General features: G+C 43.8%; 1 protein-coding gene across 10 annotated transcripts in view; it reads left to right on the forward strand.

Moving 5' to 3' along the window:
- TULP4 (TUB like protein 4) overlaps positions 1–20,747 on the forward strand; it is a 199,147-nt gene that overhangs the window by 52,973 nt on the left and 125,427 nt on the right. For 4 of the 10 annotated variants that reach the window (XM_086318544.1, XM_086318543.1, XM_086318545.1 and 1 more), the window contains exons 2-3: positions 3,644–5,842; positions 18,182–18,289. In XM_086318544.1, coding sequence (XP_086174670.1) covers positions 5,591–5,842; positions 18,182–18,289 — 360 coding nt within the window. In that variant the 5' untranslated portion in view covers positions 3,644–5,590. The remainder of the gene's footprint in view (positions 1–3,643; positions 5,843–18,181; positions 18,290–20,747) is intronic. The other 6 variants (XM_086318548.1, XM_086318546.1, XM_086318550.1 and 3 more) reach the window with 2 other exon arrangements.

The raw sequence follows: 20,747 nt of genomic DNA on the forward strand, positions 1-20,747 counted from the left end.
GTCCCCTTCTTCTCCTACCCCCAGTCCTTCCCAGCATCAGGGTCTTTTCCAGTGAGTCAGCTCTTCTCATGAGGTGGCCAAAGGACTGGAGTTTCAGCTTTAGCATCCGTCCTTCCATAGAACACTCAGGACTGATCTCCTTTAGAATGGACTGATTGGATCTCCTTGCAGTCCAAGGGACTCTCAAGAGTCTTCTCCAACACCACAGTTCAAAAGCATCAATTCTTCGGTGCTCAGCTTTCTTCACAGTCCAACTCTCACATCCATACTTGACTACTGGAAAAACCATGGCCTTGACTAAATGGACCTTTGTTGGCAAAGTAATGTCTCTGCTTTTGAATATGCTATCTAGGTTGGTCATAACTTTCCTTCCAAGAAGTAAGCGTCTTTTAATTTCATGGCTGCAATCACCATCTGCAGTGATTTTGGAGCCCCCAAAAATAAAGTCTGACACTGTTTCCACTGTTTCCCCATTTATTTCCCATGAAGTGATGGGACCGGATGCCATGATCTTAGTTTTCTGAATGTTGAGCTTTAAGCCAACTTTTTCACTCTCCACTTTCACTTTCATCAAGAGGCTTTTGAGTTCCTCTTCACTTTCTGCCATAAGGGTGGTGTCATCTGCATATGTGAGGTTATTGATATTTCTCCCGGCAGTCTTGATTCCAGCTTGTGCTTCTTCCAGTCCAGCGTTTCTCATGATGTACTCTGCATATAAGTTAAATAAGCAGGATGACAATATACAGCCTTGATGTACTCCTTTTCCTATTTGGAACCAGTCTGCTGTTCCATGTCCAGTTCTAACCGTTGCTTCCTGACATGCATATAGGTTTCTCAAGAGGCAGGTCAGGTAGTCTGGTATTCCCATCTCTTTCAGAATTTTCCACAGTTTATTGTGATCCACACAGTCAAAGGCTTTGGCATAGTCAATAAAGCAGAAATGGTCTAAACGTACTGAAAAGATAGTTATATTCCCGTATCTGCTTCTGTATTCAATCTGTTACAATATACTGTTTTGTTGTAATGTCTAAAGAAAATTTGACCTCACACAGATATGTGGTTGGAAAAGGAAAGAGTATTTTAATAGTCTTTTCAGCTAATCATGGATATTTTTGTTACTCCACCAGAACTCAACAAGTGGTAGTTTCTTAAAAGGTTAGTAGCAATGTGGAATTTTAAATGTATTAGTGACTTTTTCATACTTATTTATACTAAAATCCATTTGTCTTTTTTTGCACTTTGAATGATTCTGTAAAGTATAATTGTTATCAACATGCATTGGTCATTTGAAAAATGTTGCTTTAAGCTATGTGAATATTCCAAATACTGACACACTATGAAATATGAAGTCTGCTATCAAAAGTTCACCTGTATCAATACCACCTTCTTTTGCTTGCAGAGGATCTTTAAATCTTGGGATTCTGTCAAGCACAGAATGATAGATGCTGTTTTTCCCACAATTTTAACTTGAAAACTCTTTTATTATTGGCAACAAATACCATCAGTGACAGCTCAGTTTGTTCATGTTAAAGAAAAAAGTGTCTGCCAAAGACCCAAGCCTGAATGGCCATGATTTGTCAGTCCTTCTTTCCAGTAAACATGGTATATTTCATGAAGAAGGGGTTTGCTCAGCCCACCACTGAAGCTGTAGCACAAGTGCTTCTCCTCAGTTGCCCCATAGTGCTGCAGTCTGCACAAGGGCTGTGTAAGACTCACTGTCTGAAACAGAGTGCTGAACAACCATGTCCTCAAGGGGCGAGACCGAATAATAATCATTTTTACTTCTGCATTAAGAACATCCTTAACGTGGGTGGCATGTTAAAAGATCTGACGAGCCCTGGTACCAGCTGATGCTGGGCCTTGGTCTGTGCCCTTGGGCTGGTGGTTGGCCCCACTGTTGCTTTTGCACCATTGATAGAAATTGTGATGCAGTGAAGAAGATTTATAATGTCTTAGTATTATTTTGAAAGTAATTTTGATGTTATGGACCACTTCCTGTCTAGGGAGGATGTGAGGGAACAGATGGTATACATTGTCATGTTTAATGTGGGTTTAAACATTAGTAATTGCTGGGTCTTGAGAAGTTGCTTTTGCTTTTCCCCTCTGGTGCTTGTCTGCAGCCAGGGGTAGGGACTAAGGGAATATTGTACCATGGTGTTAGAATTTCTGGAGGAAGAACATAGCATTCATTTGAATTTGATAGCATTTGTTTTTACTTTTCCCCCCTCAGGTACAAGTGCTTCCTGAGAGAATTGAATTGTTTTGATTTTAGACACAAAGGAAGTATATGTACTGTGACTCATTTGAATTAGGGTATCGCAAGGAAATTATTTGTAGCTTCTGCCTTACCTTGGCCTGCATCCTCTGAGAAACTTCCATTGAGTAAATTGTTTGTGCTAAGTTCTGTGTCAGGGACGAAAAGGGTAGGTTCCCAGCCTCTGGGAGTGCAGGGAAGAGAGTCAGGATGAAGCGAGATGAAGGCTATTGGCGGGTTAGCACGGGGTCTCTGGGAAGCTTCCCAGGAAAGGTGCTGTGTAGTAGGTGTTAGAGAAGATGCAGGCCTGGCTTGGGAAAGGAGCACAGGCCATGGCAACAAGAAGGAGAGGGGACGCAGTCCAGGGAATGGCCAGAGGCTGAGGGCTGAACACAGGCCGCGTGCGGGGGCTGTCGCAGAGGAGGACACATGCAATCAGATTGCGAAGGGTCCTGCTGGGACTTGACCTCATAGGCCAGTGGCTTTGAAAGCTGGTTCCAGACCAGCAGTGTCAGCATCTCTTGGGAACTTGTTAAAGATGCAGATATCCAGGTCCAGTGCCAGGTATGGGGGTGGGGCTGGGCTGGGCTGTACATTTCAGCTAGCTCTCTGGGGGATGGCCTGGTGCGGGGGAGGTGAGAGAACAGTTCAGGCTCTTTGAGCAGCCTTGAGTTTTAGAAAGATCACTCTGAGGGTTCTCTGGAAGGTGGGACGGGAGGGGGGCGCGGTTAGGGAGCAAGTCATCCAGTGTTTCTGTGGATATGATGTGGAGCCGGACCAAAGGCAGCAGGAAGGAATGGGTTTGCTGGAGATAGATTCTCTGGAACTTTATTGCTAGTAGACGACGTAAAAGCCGAGACAGCTGGGCTTTGCTCTGTGACCTGCCGGCAGTCACGAATGGAGAGTTTTAAAGGCTCTCTCTGCCTTGTGTCTTCAGGGAAGAGCTTTTACTGAAAGTGAAAACATCCCTTCAGATAACTTGCTGGAGCCTCTTCCATCTCCTTTTTGAGGTTGTCGCTTAGCTCAGGATGGCGACCTCTGGCCGGGAAGTGCGCACATTCAGGGCTCCCAGTCTTGGAAGGGACAGCGCAGTGTTGTTTCACTCACTCTGCACAGCTACTGGCAAGCTTAGTAAATGGCACATGGCATCCGGCTCCTTATGGTGCGTGCTGCCTGTGAGTCTGCGTGGAGTGCTCTTTTACTATTGAAATCTTACCAATCTGTAGCTCCATTTGGTAAACGTGTGTGTCCAGAGGGGTCTCTGATTTCAGTTACAGTGATTATTATGTTATTATATTATGTTCATATGTTTATCAGTAAAAGTGTGTTAAAACTTTTATTCTTCAGTATTTTTAATTCTTTTTCTTTGTGTCCCATTTTGTCTTACAGATTTGTCAGACTCCAGGGCCTTCAAGCTGTGATTAATCTGATGGTTCGTGAAACAACTGGGAAAACAGATGTTTTGTGTGCCATTTGAAGAGTGTGTGTCTATGTATATTTAAAACTTTCTTTCTATACATACACATTTACACGAGAAGACAGGCTCATTCTTGTGCTCTCTTGAAGAGTTTTACAACTGATGAAAATTAATTTAAGAATCAGATGGAGCAACTTGACACCACTGGGCTTGGGAGCCCAGGGAGAGAAATACATCACTAATGGCCAGTTTTCCATATGGTCTTCACGGGTAAAGAAAGTTTGCAAAAAGAAGAGAAAAAAAAGCTTGCACAGATCAAGCCTCAAAAATACCTCTCCAGTTTAAAGAAGGAACTAAGTGAGAAGGTGACTGAGGGGGAAGTGTGATTTCAAGCTTTGCAGGTGGAAGTGTGCCGTGCTTTTTGCGCTTTATTTTTCGGTGGGTCTGGTGATTTGGACAGACGTTAAGATTCAGGACTGAAGGGTGGCTCTCACTGTGTGCTTATGACTGGAGGAAAGCCAGCCAGGGTGTGATGGGGCAGGTTTGAACAATGAACTGATTCCTTTGCCTTTTCAGTTAACTGAAAAAAGTCCAGAAATTTTAATTTATTATTTCCCTTTTTCTCGCCTGTATCTGTAGGATAGTTCCTTAAGGTAGCAATTGAAACTGCTAATCGCAAAATAATTATCAAGGCGCATTCTTGTAAAGCTTTTTTCCTTGGACTGTACCCGGGGCATTTGGAGACGGTCTCTGAAGGTAGTCAGGAGAGTGCCCTTCAGACAGCACAGTCACTCTTCAGGGAGACAGTGAGAAAAGAACCTGACTCTTGCCTGTGTTTCCATTTTAAGGGGTTCTCTCCCGTGTTGAGTCCAGGCATACTTGCATGTAAAAGGGGGACCAGTTCATGGACTTAATTCTGGGATTAGTTTTTTCCCTTCAAGATGGAAAAGCACGTCATCCTTAAGAGCAGAAAGGGGAGGAGTGACTAGGGGAGGGAGTACGGAGACCTCCTGTAGCCCAGCTGGGCTACCCTTTGTCCACACACGTGTTTAGATTCACTGGAGGCCCACGCTCCCGTAGAGCCCTGGAACCTCCTGGCTCTGCTGGGGGCAGGGGCTTCCTCGCCTGCCTCTATGGCCCCCAGGGCTGCGTCAGCCTGTGTCACGGCCCTCCCTGGGGACACAGCCACCTTCTGGGAAGCCCGGTTGGGCTCTGAAGTTGGAGGTTTCTGGCTCTGAACAGCAAGGAAAGAGTTTTTTTTTTCCTCCTAAAATTTGGACTGCTGTCTGCACAAACTCTAGTCTGTTTTGCACGGTTTGTGTGCCTTTTTCCCTTTATGCAATCTTCAGCTTTAGCAGCAGAAATTTGTCTAGCTGAGAAAGCAAGCCCGAGGAAGATGATCCCATGTGTTCTGCCTCTGTATCTGAACTTTTGAAGGGGACGCTCCAGCTCGAGGGATTCTTTAAGCCTTAAGTTACTTGAAATCTATGTATTTGCAGCCCTTTGTGTCTGGAATCACATTACACTAAACTGGAATCTCAGGCTGAATAAGAAGAACCAAGTGAAAAGAACACTCAGTTTCTTTATCACCACTTGTCAACGATGCTCTTTCTACAAAGGGTCACCCGGCGCTTTCTCTAAGGACTTGAAAATAAAAATGGCCGCCACTTTTTTTTTAAGCATTATCTTTTCTTAACAGACTGCCATCATCTTTTATAGAGGAATTTTTCACTATGCATTTGGTGGAGCTTTCTAAAATACTGACCTTCTAATTAGAATGAGGTCAGTTTCAGTTAAAGGGGTCGGGCAAAACAGCGCAAGCCAACCACAGAATTAACACCAGTCAGTGAGAGCAATTGGTTTAAATTTTTCGGCATTTAGCCTTGCTCTTTAAGTAAAACGGTTCTTCCAAAAAAAGTATGTATGCAGCGGTGGAGCATGGGCCTGTCCTGTGCAGCGACTCCAACATCCTCTGCCTGTCCTGGAAGGGCCGTGTCCCCAAGAGTGAGAAGGAGAAGCCCGTGTGCCGCAGGCGCTACTACGAGGAGGGCTGGCTGGCCACGGGCAATGGGCGCGGCGTAGTTGGGGTGACCTTCACCTCCAGCCACTGTCGCCGGGACAGAAACACTCCACAGAGAATCAACTTCAACCTGCGAGGCCACAATAGTGAGGTGAGCGGGCTTCTGTTTCACTTTCGGTCTGGTCACGGGCGGTGTTTGTAAGCCCCGCCCGGCATGGACTCCAGGTCCTCAGACTTGCTGCCAGGGGAGACTTCTCAGATGTGAACCCTGTCTTCTGTGTGTGTTCCCAGGGAGACCCAATTCCTGGTGGCCTGTATCACGTCTCCAGCATCCCTCGTTATCCTTTTGCCGTGGTTGGTGGGCCGCTCCCTGGCAGGGACCCCAGGGTGGCGTTCTGACCAGGTGTGGGATTGGATGAGATGCTCCTAACCTGCCTGTGACGCTCTGAGCCTATGGTCACCTTTATCCAGGCAGAGTCCCTGCCCCGGGGTCAGATGGGCTGTGCAGACCACAGACATGGTGCTGACTCGGTCATGCACAGTTCACATCTGCATGCTTGGTGGTGGCCTCACACCTAGCGTGTATTCCCATGTCGGAGGTAGACAAAAGAACTAACTGGACAGAAATGAAGGAAGTAATTAGTGGGACAAGAGCCATGATTTTTCACATCTGCTGGGTATAGTATATTGAGGACATTATGCTATGTATACCTGTGTATAGATTCCTTTGTGCTTCTGATAACATAAATGTGGTCATTATCTTTGAAATTCCTTCAACCAGCATTTAGTGAGCAGTGTGTTTAAAAGAAGTGTACTTACATAGTCTGTTAACCATATTCATGCTGCCCTGTCCACTAGTTTCTTATGAGGAATCCACCTTATATTGTAATTAAGTGGTTTTGGATAGAAGGCAATGGCACCCCACTCCAGTACTCTTGCCTGGAAAATCCCATGGATGGAGGAGCCTGGTAGGCTGCAGTCCATGGGGTCGCTAAGAGTCGGACACAACTGAGCGACTTCACGTTCACTTTTCACTTTCATGCACTGGAGAAGGAAATGGCAGCCCACTCCAGTGTTCTTGCCTGGAGAATCCCAGGGATGGGGGAGCCTGGTGGGCTGCCGTCTCTGGGGTCGCACAGAGTCAGACATGACTGAAGCAACTTAGCAGCAGCAAAGGGAATATTTTTGAAGGGTCAGTTCAGTTGCTCAGTCATGTCCAGCTCTTTGCGACCCCATGAACCGCAGCATGCCGGCCTCTCTGTCTATCACCAACTCCCGGAGTTCACCCAAACCCATGTTCATTATGTCGGTGATGCCATCTAACCATCTCATCCTCTGTCATCCCCTTCTCCTCCTGTCCTCAGTCTTTCCCAGCATCAGGGTCTTTTCAAATGAGTCAGCTCTCCACATCAGATGGCCAAAGTATTGGAGTTTCAGCTTCAACATCAGTCCCTCCAATGAACACCTAGGACTGATCTCCTTTAGAATGGACTGGTTGGATCTCCTTGCAGTCCAAGGGACTCTCAAGAGTCTTCTCCAACACCACAGTTCAAAAGCATCAATTCTTCGGCACTCAGCTTTCTTTATAGTCCAGCTCTCACATCCATGCATGACCACTGGAAAAACCATAGCCTTGACTAGACGGACATTTGTTGGCAAAGTAATGTCTCTGCTTTTGAATATGCTATCTAGGTTGGTTATAACTTTCCTTCCAAGGAGCAAGCGTCTTTTAATTTCATGGCTGCAATCACCATCCGCAGTGATTTTGGAGCCCAGAAAAATAAAGTCTGACACTGTTTCCACTGTTTCCCCATTTATTTCCCATGAAGTGATGGGACCGGATGCCATGATCTTAGTTTTTTGAATGTTGAGCTTTAAGCCAACTTTTTCACTCTCCTCTTTCACTTTGATCAAGAAGCTCTTTAGTTCTTCTTCACTTTCTGCCATAAGGGTGGTGTCATCTGTATATCAGGTTATTGGTATTTCTCCTGGCAGTTTTGATTCCAGCTTGTGCTTCCTCCAGCCCAGCATTTCTCATGATGTACTCTGTATAAGTTAAATAAGCAGGGTGACAATATACAGCCTTGACGTACTCCTTTCCAGTACTCCTTGGAACCAGTCTGTTGTTCCATGTCCAGTCCTAACTGTTGCTTCCTGACCTGCATACAAATTTCTCAAGAGGCAGATCAGGTGGTCTGGTATTCCCATCTCTTTCAGAATTTTCCACAGTTTATTGTGATCCACACAGTCAAAGGCTTTGGCATAGTCAATAAAGCAGAAATTGATGTTTTTCTGGAACTCTCTTACTTTTTCAGTGATCCAGCAGATGTTGGCAGTTTGATCTCTGGTTCCTTTACCTTTTCTAAAACCAGCTTGAACATCTGGAAATTCACGGTTCACATATTGCTAAAGCCTGGCTTGGAGAATTTTGAGCATTACTTTACTAGCATGTGAGATGAGTGCAATTGTGCAGTAGTTTGAGCATTCTTTGGCATTACCTTTCTTTGGGATTGGAATGAAAACTGACCTTTTCCAGTCCCGTGGCTAGCATTAACCTTTAGCGTACGTCTCAGTGATTATTTACATATGCGATCTGAAGTGTAACCATCAGCAAGATTGGGGTGCAGGGCATTCCCGGGATCCCTTTGAAGGCCCTGTACCCCACTGCGAGGTGACTGAGATTCTGGCTTCTGTCGTCTCAGACCAGTTGCGCCTGTGCGTGACCTTACTCTGAGTGGAGTCATTCCTTTGGCTCTGCGTCTGGCTCCCCTCACTCAGCGGCGTCTGTGAGGGACAGCCCTGTTGTGTGCCGCGAGTGCGCTCTCGTGCGTTCTTCAGTCTCCCCCTGGAGGAGGGCACCACGGTCTGTCTATTCTGCTGGTGGGCATTTGGAATGCTTCCAGTTTCTGGCCATTTTGGTGAAATGTGCCGGTAAGACTCGTGTGTGTGCCTTCTTGTGGATCTCTGCACTCTTGACGGGTTTCTGGGCCGTAGGATGGGCATGTGTTTAGCTTTAGTAGGAATTGCCCGGAACGATTTTCCAAAGTGATTGTGCCATTTGATACTGCTGTAGTCAGTGTATGGAAAGTCTCAGTTGTGTAAGAAACTTAATTTGGATTTGAATTTTTCATATTAAAAATGTGATTTTATGCAAGGAATTTCTGTTTATAAACAGATGCTTGTGTTTTTCACACGCACACACACACACACACACCTGTAATTTTGAACTGGACGCTCTCTTAGAAAACGTATTTTAGATTCTGCATAACAAATTACCATGGACTTAGTAGTTCCCAGTACCCACTTCTTATCTCACAGTCTGTAGGTCTGCAGTCCTGGCTGGGTCCTCTGTGTGGGGTCTCAAGGGTGGGAAGCAGGATGGCAGTAAGGACTGTGAGCTTTTCTGAGGCTGGGGTAGTCCTCAGACTCGTTCATTTCTGTTTACAGAAATGAGTTCCTTGCAGTTGTAGGACTGAAGCCCTCAGCCCCGAGAGCTGCCCAGGCTCCTGCCTCATGGCACTCTCCACAGCATGGCCACCGTGTCTCCACGGCCAGCAGGAAAGCATCCACTGTAGCTCTGAGTCTGACTTTGCACCTCTGGAGAGGGCTCATCTCCGTGTGAGGGCGTCGTCCAGGGTGTACACACCAGGGACTGCTGCTTTAGAATTCTTTCTACCACCAGAGAGGTGATGATAATTCCCAGTGGCATGCATATTTCACCATTGAAACTATTTTATGTGATTTTTCCATTTTGTAATTTTATTTTTCATTTCTGTTTTTTTTTTTTTAATTGAAGTACAGTTGATTTATAATGTTGTATTAGTTTCTAGTGTACAACACAGTGGTTCAGTTATCCATACATATAATACTTTTTCATTTATTTTCCATTATGATTTATTATAAAATATTCAATATATCTTGGAATACATGTAGGAAAAGAAAGATACTGAATACAGTTCCCTGTGCTACTTTCTGTTGCTGATGTTAGAATAGTTCCTATTTATTGGGCGCCTGCCAAGTAGGGTGACCAGCCATCCTGGTTTCCCAGCATGTGAGACTCCCAGTGCTAAAACTGGAGAGGTCACGGGCAGACTGCCGTGGTTAGTCATCCCACTGCCCAGGGCCAGACTTGGTTCCAGCTGACTTCCAACCTCAGTTCCTCATGGGTGTCCACAGCAGACTTAGGGGTAGATACTATCATTCCCATTTTACAGGTCGGAAAGCTAAGGTTTATGGACGTTAACTGCTTTGCCTTGGTTCATACAGCTCGTATGGAGAACAGCTGGAATTGGACCCCAGAGCTCTGCCACTCTTCTTCAGTATATCTTTATTTTCTTAGAACTTGTGTTATGTGTGAGTTCTCAGTCCTTAATCCACAGTTGTGAAGTCTCAGGGTTCTGAAAAGGAAAAGATTTTTCTGGCAAGACCTGAACTGATGTGAGGCTTTTTATTGTCACCACCCCATCACGTCAGCTGCAGAAATATTTATATTTTATTATAGGTGCTACCCAGACCCTGCTGGGGTTGTCATATATTGATGGTGTCTGTTTTCAGCATCTAAAATTTCAGGAACTCTGAATTTCAAAACCTACCTAAGCTGCAAGGATTATTCACTGCAGCTGAGTACTGCAATGATTTACTCATTTTGAGTAAATGTTTATGGACCTACATTTTTCTTTAAGGGAATCATGAAAGGCAACCTCCAAAGACTTCTTTTTTCCTTTTCAGGAAGGATGACATTTCAGTATCTCTGTCCATTGCTCATTTCCCTTATCTTCACTGCCCTTCCACACAAGGCGCAAAGTCCCCTTGTGCCCACCCTGACACACGGACACCCTGAAGACTCTAGTGAAGGGCTGCGGCAGGATTTTACTCTTCTTTCTGGCCACGGGATAACTAGACGGCAGACGTCAGATCTAGTCGTCAGCTGATTTCACAACTGAAACACTTGGGAATGTTTTTTTTTCCAGGAAAACAATTTCTTACAGTTATTATTGATGTCATGCAAGTTAGTCACTTATTCTTTATTTAATGAGATTTTCTTCACTTGAGAGTGGACAGGCATTCGTGCATGCTTGGTGGGATTAGTTTCCTTATAGGAACACATCCACTGTGAGAACAGTGTTTCCTGGGTTCTTGGATTTTGTTACTTTTTTGCAGAGAAGCTTTTTCTGGCCCTCTGCTTGCCCAACTGCCCACCCCAGGCTCTGTGCTGTACACTGAGCAGACCTCTGTGCCTGCGCTGGTGAGGCTTTATTCCGCACGCCCGACTCCCCAGCCCAGGCTCTGCGCTATACACTGAACAGACCTCTGTGCTTGCACTGGTGAGGCTTTATTACAGTTACCTGCTTGTGTGGGCTGGTAAAACTTACTGAAAATGGTCTGTTCTCGTGGTCTTAATTTCCTCGTCTCCCACTATTTCAAATATCATTCATTGAATTTAATTTCCTCTAACTTGTCAGCCTGCTTCAGTGGGGCTTCTTTCCCTACCACTCCACTGAGGTGGTCATGTTCCCAGTGAGGCCCCGTTGCTGAACCTGTAGGCCACTTTATTGTTTTCGCTCTCTTGGAAGCTTCCCAGGACTCCAGGCTCTCCTGATCTTCCTCTTACCTTTCTGGTCTCTGCTTTCTACCCTTCTTTGCTGATTCTGCCTTTTTTCGCCTAGTCAGTGTTGGAGGGCCCCAGACATGCCCCTGAATTCTAGATCATCTCTCTAGGTTGGCAGGTGCCAGATCTACCTGTACGCTGACGATTCTCTAATTTATGTCTTCCACCTGCATCTCCTGAGAAGTTCCAGATTCTGTTCTTCAGTTTGTTGTCTGAGATACAGAATTGGACATCAGTCATTCGGCTTCTCAAACATTAAGTCCTCTCTGAGAGCCTCTTTCTCCACTGACCCCTCAGCCGTGAAACCTATCTCACCACCTGTCTTCTCCATCTCAGGAGATGGCCCCACAGCCGGCCAGGGAGTCACATGTCCAGCACAGCGCCTCCCTGCCCTTCCTTTCCTTGTTCCCATTTGTCAGCAAGGCCTTTGCAGTGTCTTCAACGTCCATGTGATGTCTAAGCCATGCCTTCCTCTCTCCTTTGCCATCTCACGGATCTTTTGACTTAAACTCTGTTGTTAACCCATTGTGGAAGGCTGTGCTTAACAGGGTATGTTTGGTTTCTCAAGTATTGTTAAACTATTCTAAAGAATTTGTATCCAGTGTACTTTAGTTATCCTTTCTCTTTCCTAAAAATACTGCATGACATAGGTACTAAGAGGAGCTAGTGTTTATCGAGTGTGTGCCGTGTGCCGGCACCATTTCACCTTGACATCAGCTCTAGGACTTTGAACCTGCTCTTGCCATCATCTTCCAGATGAGGAAACCGAGGTGCAGCGGCCTCAAACAGCTCACCTGTGATGACGCACCTGTGCTAAGTGACAGAGCTGAGACGGCGCCGGAGCCCCGCAGACTCCACACTCTTAGCCTCTCAGAAAATGACCCTTGTTTTCAGTGCTCATTGTCTTCTCCGTGCTCGGTGGTTTCAAGACTGGTTTCTGTGGTTCACTCTGCCTTCAGGTTCTAACACAGCGGGCGAGAAGGGCCTGGGGACATCTCTGCTGACCCTGAGGAGGGAAGCATTGCCCGGCTGCGCGGGTGCTCACCCGAGCCCTCTGGTGTCTGCCCTGCCAGCTCCCCTCCTCTTGCCGTGTCTGAGCCTCGTCCCTGAGCTTCCCCAGGCTTCCTTCTCCTAGGACCTCTCTGCAGGCACTCTGTTCTGTGAAGCCAGTTGCCACCCTCCTCCACTTTCTGTCTTCATGTGCCGTGGTCTGGGCTTCTGGGTGTGCTTTCATGCTCCTTGTTTGAAGATGATTTCTAAGAAATGGATTAAGATCATTTTTATTTTGACATATTTTTAAAAGATTCTTAAAGACATAAGATGCAGATTTATTTTCCCTAGACAAAACCCAGAATATAATTTAATTATATTTTGTTAAGAAAATAGAATTTGTCAAAATAATGGCATTGTTCATATTTTCCTTTAGCAATTTGGTTTGTCTATTTTTTTTCTCTCAATAGCAATAAGTGATCATGCCTGAAAGTAATGTAGACACATGGGAAACTATCCTTTGAGTGTATATTTGCTGAAGAGGATGAGAAAGGGATGTGGGTACAAGACGGTAATTTTTTTGGTAACAGCCTCCTAGGGAAGCAGCTACAAGCTTTATCATGTCAAAGTGAGAGCGAACAAGAATGAGATTATTATTGAAGTCTGGGAAAGAAATATTTCTTTAACTCTTGGGAATCTGTGTTCATGATTTATTAGTAGCTGAACCTATGGATTCTCAAGCCAGACAGCTTGGGTCTGAGCCAAGCCCCGTCTGCATGGTGTGGGACACGTGTGTACCTTCAGTGTGCTGCGTTGTTTGGTCTCCAAGGGATCACACCACCTGTCACCTGAAAGCGTGCTGGTGACCAATAGGTGTGACCCACAGACAGTGACATAAAAGAGCTCTAGTTTTAGTTTTTGTTTAATATTGTTAGATCATTGTCCTCGGATGTCTTACCCACTCTGCATTTCCTTCTGAAGCTGGCACAGTGGAGCCACAGCTTCTTGGCTAAGATTGCATGAGTTGGCCTCTCAATTGTAGAATATGGGAATAGAATGTGAGGTGGGGGCAGGTTGAGGGGTTAGGAACAGGATGGGAGGTACCCCAGCTAAGGGGTTGGGGAGGCCGAGCTTGTGGCAACAGTTTTATTACAGGTGTGATTCTGGGACTTTGGGCACCTCATCTGTGTGAGGTTTCATATCTGCAAGGCATCCTTGACTTTGTCTCAAGCAGAGCTTGCCCATCCTGTTGGCTGCTGTCCGAGTCCGCGGGACAGCTCAGGAATGGATCCGTGTGCCCTGGCAGCAGGTATCACATTCTGTAGGAGATTTTTGTCTAGTGTTGATCAAAGTCATCTCTCTGGGATGTGGCCTGGGATGGGTGGGGAGGGTGCAGGTCAGGAGAGAGAGCCTGGGAACCTGTGCTGTGCATCCGCTTGATGTTTCTAATTGGCTCCATCCACGTGTACTCAGTCATCTCTGACTCTCTGCTTCCCACAGACTGTAGCCCACCAGGCTCCTCTGTCCATGGGATTTCCTTTAGGAATTCTTCCTGTAGGAAAGAATACTGGAGTGGGTTGCCATTTCCTTCTCCAAGGGATCTTCCTGACCCAGAGATCAAACCCTCATTTCCTGCAACTCCTGCTTTGGCAGGCAGATCCTCTGAGCCACCTGGGAAGCCGGCTCCATCCACATGCTTGACCGCAAACTTCCAAAACAAATCCGCCTATGTATGTTGCTCAAGACTGTACTGCTGAGGGTTTTTATCAGCCTCCTGGCCACCTACATTTGGTTTCTCTTCCTAACTGTTGCTTCTGTGTAGAATTCTTATTGACATTTGTTTTCTTCACTTGGCCTAGTTAAATTTGGTCAAATAAAATATAGAGGAAAGAAACTGTCTTTGTCCCAGGGACCTTTAGTTTTCCTGAAATAATCCTGTCTAAACTCATGTCCAGCCTTCCTTTCTCCTCCCTGTGTATAATCCCTAAAACAGTGTTTCAAGCAAAAGCAAATTTTGTCTGTCTTGGCTCAGTGCTTCTCTTTATTTCCTTCTTATACCTTTAGAGTTAAGGAAGAGTTTGTTAATCAGAAGGTTAAAATAGAAAAATAAATAACCTTGAAAATAACATTGTTGTCAGTAAAGTTTATTTTGTAAACTTCTTAGTATCAGAAGTAAATGTTTAAAGGTTTTGTTTATTCGATGGTGGTTTAGTTGCTAAGTTATGTCCACTCCTGAGACTCCATGGATTGTAGCCCACCAGGTTCCTCTGTCCATGGGATTTCCCAGGCAAAAATACTGGAGTGAGTTGCCATTTCCTTCTTCAGAGGATTTTCCTGACCCAGGGATCAAACCTGCATCTCTTACATTGCAGGTGGTTGCTTTACTGCTGAGCCACCAGTGAAACCCCTGTTCATAACATGCTATACGTTAACTTTTAGGACTTGGAGATTGATTTTATTCATACAGAGTTAGAAAAGAGAAGTGTAAAAGCCTTTTTGTTGTCTCACCATTCTCTTGATATTTTCACAATTTTGGGGATTTTATTTTTTCCCCTCTTCAGGAAATTTACTACAGATGGGATTTGTGGCTAATTAGAGAGTCGGACACGACTGAGCGACTTCCCTTTCACTTTTCACTGTCATGCATTGGAGAAGGAAATGGCAACCCACTCCAGTGTTCTTGCCTGGAGAATCCCAGGGACGGGGGAGCCTGGTGGGCTGCCGTCTATGGGGTCGCACAGAGTCGGACACAACTGAAGCGACTTAGCAGCAGCAGCAGCAGAGAATTACTTAAGCAACGTGACCAAAGAGCTCTTGTCTCTAAGGCCTTAAATATTTCTTTTCCTTAATTAAACCTTAAAAAAACCTAATTATCTACTTTATTTCCAAGATCAAAATCACCTTAGGGAAGTCAGAATCTGTAATGTTAATTGACATTTTTCTCAGGGAACAAATACTTGTTTAGGAGATCAACAGCTCTTTAAAATTAAAAAATTTAATATATATTAGATCAGTACTGTAAGAGAAATATAACATGAGGCACATGCATAATTTGAAATTTCCTAGTAGCTACAGTAAAAAGTATAAAAAGTAAAAAAAAAGTGAAATTAATTTTAATAATATATTTTGTGTGTTCAGTATGTCTAAAATATTTCAATACATAATCAGTATAAAAACTATTAATGGGATAATTTATCTTCTTTTTCATATTATGTCTTTGACATATGGCACTTCTCAATTTGTATTAGCCACATCTCAAGTGCTCAGATGCCTCATGTGGCTAGCGGCTACCATGTTGAGCTGCATTGTTTTGGACAGTAACTGTGGCAGGGCTGCATGTCTACCCCGGAGAGCTTATTAATGTATGACTTAGAACCATGGACAAAAGGCATTTTAAAACCTTTTTATTTGGAAATAATTTCAAACATACATAAAAGTTGCAAGAAAGTTAAACTCTTCTCAGTTTGACCTGTTGTCAACTTGTGCTTGCTTGTGTGCTGTGTGTGTTTGTGTATTTCCCCTCCCAAACTGTTGGAGAACATATTTCTTGCTTTTTGACCCCAATATATTTCAGTGTATGAATCCTAAGAATAAGGACATTCTCTCACATAACCACAGTGGTACAGTTACCACTTTCAGGAGACTTAACATTGATTTGGTGTGTTAATATATTGTTTTTCTTCCCTTTTCATCAGAATTTTTTCTCTAGTACAGAATCTAGTTTAGACTCACAGACTGGATCAAACCCACATTGCAGGCAGATTCTTTTTTGTCTGAGCCACCAGGGAAGCCCCCGTTATGTATGTTTAGACCCCTTTAATCCGGAACAGTTCTTGAGTTTTTCTTTTTTCCATGTCATTGACGTTTTAGAAGAATATCCTTTCCCCTCTCTCTGCACTTGGGGTTTTAAAATTCAGGTTAATTGTCCATAGCTGACTAACTTATAAGTACTACTGGTGGAGGCTCATGGAATCTGGTATCTGTCTGCCCCTCATTGCTGATGTTAATTTTGCTCACCTGGTCAAAGTGTTGTCCAGCTTCTCTTACTGTGTGGGTACTGTGTTTTTCCCTTGCATTTGACAAGTGTTTTATGGGAGGATCTTTAAAACCATGCAGATAGCCTGTTCCTTATCAGAATTTTCTCCTTAGATTTCTCATCGATTAATGTTCCTTGCTTGAGCCATTTTTTATGGTAATAGTTGCAAGCCCCCACCTCCCACACCTGGTGTGCATATTGAAGTGTAAATGTTCTTAATTGCTTGGATTAATTCCCCTCTGCTCTTCTTCAGTGTGGGTAATTTATATGAAGCACAGTTGGGTTTGTTTCAGTTTTACTTTGATTTTTGGAGTGTTTCCTCTTTCTGTTCTTACTGATTTTATGTTTTGAATATTCAAACATGAAAACCATATAAGAACGTCTACCCAGAGAACTGCATTCCTTCCTTTATCCTGTCCATTCCCTCCGTCTGACTTCATTCTTTTTTACTTTGTTTTTCTCTTATCTTACCTAAAAATAAGCTTGTGTGTATGTATGTCTATATATATTTATAATGTTTCCTTATTGTCTCTTCTTTCTGTGACAGAAGAGCATATTATATATTCGTTTTTCTCTGTTTTATTGAGATATGATTGGCAATATTGTGTCAGCGCTAAGTGTGTATATGTGCTCTTTTGTACCTTTGCATTTCTGCTTACCAGCATCTAGAAGCGCTCCATGTCAGCTCACGCAGACTGTCCCAACGGTGCTCCATTGTGTCTGTGTACCAGAGTTTATTTGAACAGTGTCCAAGTTTGTGTGTTCAGAGAGTTTTCTGTAGTTTGTAATTGTAACTAATGCTGCAGTAAATAACTTGTGCATGTATATTTTCATATTGTTGGAGGTATATCTTCAGGATAAGTCCTCAGAAGTAGGATTGCCGCTTTGAAGTGTGAAAACATAAGTCGTTAGATTTTGCCAGTTGGCCTCCTGTGGTGTTTGAACCCTTTTGCATTCCCAGTAGCAATATAGGAAAAGACTCCTTTCTCCCACAGCTTCACTGAAACTTGTGCTAATCTGCTAGGGGACAAGTGGTGACTCAGTGTAGTTTTGATCTGATATCCTTTATTATGAGAGAAGTCAGACATCTTTTTAAATATCTATAGGCCATTTTAGGAGAAGGCAATGGCAACCCACTCCAGTACTCTTGCCTGGAAAATCCCATGGGTGCAGGAGCCTTGTAGGCTGCAGTCCATGGGGTCGAGAAGAGTCGGACACGACTGAGCAACTTCACTTTCACTTTTCACTTTCATGCATTGGAGAAGGAAATGGCAACCCACTCCAGTGTTCTTGCCTGGAGAGTCCCATGGACGGAGGAGCCTGATAGGCTGCAGTCCATGGGGTCGCTAAGAGTCGGACATGACTGAGCGACTTCACTTTCACTTTTCACTTTCATGCATTGGAGAAGGAAATGGCAACCCACTCCAGTGTTCTTGCCTGGAGAATCCCAGGGACGGGGGAGCCTGGTGGACTGCCATCTATGGGGTCGCACAGAGTTGAACACGACTGAAGCGACTTAGCAGTAGCAGCAGGCCATTTTATGTCTTATAGTTGTCTAGTCACAGTGTCCATTTTTCTATAGGATTTTTGATCACTCTGCTGTCTTTAAATTTTAAAAGGTCTTTGTGTACTGCGGATATTAGTCTTTTATTTGTGATAAATATTGCAAATATTTTGCCCAGTTTGTTATTGATCTTTTTAACTTTTCTTATTATATTTTTTGTCATACAGAAGTTTAAAAAATGTTATCTGGTCAAATTTATCAGTCTTTTATTGCATCTGGATTTTTGAATCAGTAGTTAGAAAGCCTTTTTATATACCTCAGTTGTAGAGAAATTCACCCATGTTTTCTTTAGGTTCAGGAAGACCCGTCACAGAGTACTGCTCTTACAGAAGAAGTCAGCGCATACTTTGTCCTTGCTGTGCACTCTGTCATCCATGGCTTCCTTGCAGCAGGACAAATGGTAATTATGAACTCTCAGACTTCACAGGGAGTTGGATTTTGAACTCCTTCTACAAATAGATAAGCGAAAGAACAGAGAGAACCATTCGGGATAAGTTAGAATTTCAGTCAGTTGACAGAATTGAGACTGTCACTTATTTTCAAAAACTCTGTGTTCTTCCTCTGTTTTGAGTTAGTTCCAACACCAATCTACTGCTTCTGAGATTCTTGTCTGTTAAGTGGGTCCTTTTGTTAAAGGTGGTTTCTTCCTGATTTCATAGGGTGTCTTGCCAAGTCTCCTTGACGTCTTAGAGCTCTGTGTGTCTTAGCACAGGGCAAGGTTACCCGGAGAGCAGTTAACGGCCATGACATTTCTTAGCCGTCCTTTGTGATCCTCCCCCTGCCGAGGAGAGGCTTAAGATATGATCACCTGTATGTGTGTGGGGATGTGTGTGTGTGTGTGTGCAGAAATCAGTCCTCACAGCCCTTTCTTGGTAGAGATTTGTGTGAGAGGCCCCCTCTGCAGTCCAGAGGCTGGAGAGGGCAGCTTCCCTCTGCTACCAGATCGATGAAAATAATGCTGTAGTGATTCCTTTCTTTAACAGTGAAGAAGGCAAACCAGGCCAGGGAGCAGCAGCAAGTAGATGCTGAGGCCTAGGGTCTGAAAGCCCTCTGTGATTCCTGATGGGTGGTGCAGTGGGAGGGGCCCTGGGTTCTGTTCCGGCTCATGGTCATTCAGGTGTGATTGGCGGCCACTTCTTTCTGGTTTCTAATTTTCTTTATCTGAAAATCAGGTGGTCTCTAAGAACTTGCCCAACTCCAGGTTCTAAATTCTTGTAGTGTCTTTTAGTTCCTACTTTAATGTAGTCCCCAAAACCGTAAGCACTTTTGAGTCCTTTATTCTTTTTTAAAAAAATTATTCACTTCCTTCTAAAATTTTCTTTTTTTAATATTCTTAGTATTAAGAGTATTGCTCAGGGACTTCCCTGGTGGTCTAGTGATTCGAAATCCACCTTCCAATGCGGGGGACATGGGTTCAGTCCCTGGTTGGGGAGCTGGGATCCCACATGCCAAGGGGCAGCTGAGCCCACACCCCACAACCTCTGAGCCTGCAATCTCTGGAGCCCATGGGCCACAACTAGAGAGAAGCCTCGGCACTGCAACTAAAGATCCCTCATGCCCCAACTAAAGACTGGATGCAACCAAATAAATAAACAAGTATCTTTTTTAAAAAGAGCCAGAGAAATAAGAATTAAATAAAAGAGTATTGATCTGATAAGTTGATTGGTATTTGACATTTTGTCATTTCTGTTTGAGTGTAAGCTGCATGGGAACAGGGACTTGGCTTTAGCACTCAAAAATAAAAGATCGTGTGTTTCTTCTTGGCGTGTCATGGTTTTAGAAGGGCATTCAATTCTAGGGGCTTAGTAACACTGAGTTAGGCCTTAACGTTTCAGCTTTATTATCATATACACCAGTAATCTGCCTTTGTTTTAGTGTCCTAGGTTGTACCCTTTCATAACTATGACCAGATATCATGAAAATTCATTGTTGGGTGCAGAAAGGATGGAAGTGTTGCCTAATCCTTGCAGATCCATCCCAGTGCCTTGAAAAACAATGCAAAATGCGGTAATGAATTTATACTGAAACCACATTCAATATTAGTTCCCTCTGCCCCCAGCTTATGTTCTGCTGTTTCACTTGTATAATGGATTTCCTTCATGTCTTAAGAATGGGGAATTTAATTATTAAAAAGAAAATCCGTTCTCACTTGGTGTGACATTTATTAAGAACATTCGGCCCTATTGTTGAGCAGCTATCTTATTTCTCTTATGTGGAAAAAAAGCCAATTAAATTTTCAAAGACATGACCCAGAGCCAGATGTTCTCTTGAGGTAGCCCATGTCCCTTTTGTAATGATCAAAAGTATAAAGCAATTCACGTTGCCATGTAACAGTGGTTATCATAGATTTAGTTTAATTTGGAAGGAAATGCCAAGACTTTGTGTAACATAAAATTCATTTAAGCTCCATGGGCTTATAATTATTACTATAAATGGAAGTCTTCTTTTCCAGTATAGATTATGTCTGGAAAATCAGCTTTTCATATTTTTTCCTAGTGAAAGTGAGTTGTGGTGACTTTTTACTGTTGAAATTTTAAAAGATAAAAATACCCATGTAGGGCGTTCCCTGGTAGCTTAGTGGTTAGGATCCTGGGCTGTCACTGTCGGGGCCCAGTATCAATCCCTGGTTTGGGAACTGAGATCCTGCAAACTACAGCAACATGGCCGGAAAAAAAGAGAGAAGAATAAAAGACATTATATATGTGTGTGTGTGTGTGTGTGTGTAAATACCTGTGTAAAATATTTTGACCCTAAGTTTTTATTCAGTTCATTTGAAAAAATATTAGGCATCTTCTGTGTGCTAGTTGCCATGCTGAATGCTGTGGTTATAGGCGCGAACAAGATGAGCATAGCTTTTA

Source organism: Bos grunniens, chromosome 9 (genome assembly GCF_055505025.1).
Source record: "Bos grunniens cultivar Pamir isolate PY7600 chromosome 9, Bosgru_T2T1.0, whole genome shotgun sequence".
In the NCBI taxonomy this organism is placed as follows: domain Eukaryota; kingdom Metazoa; phylum Chordata; class Mammalia; order Artiodactyla; family Bovidae; genus Bos; species Bos grunniens.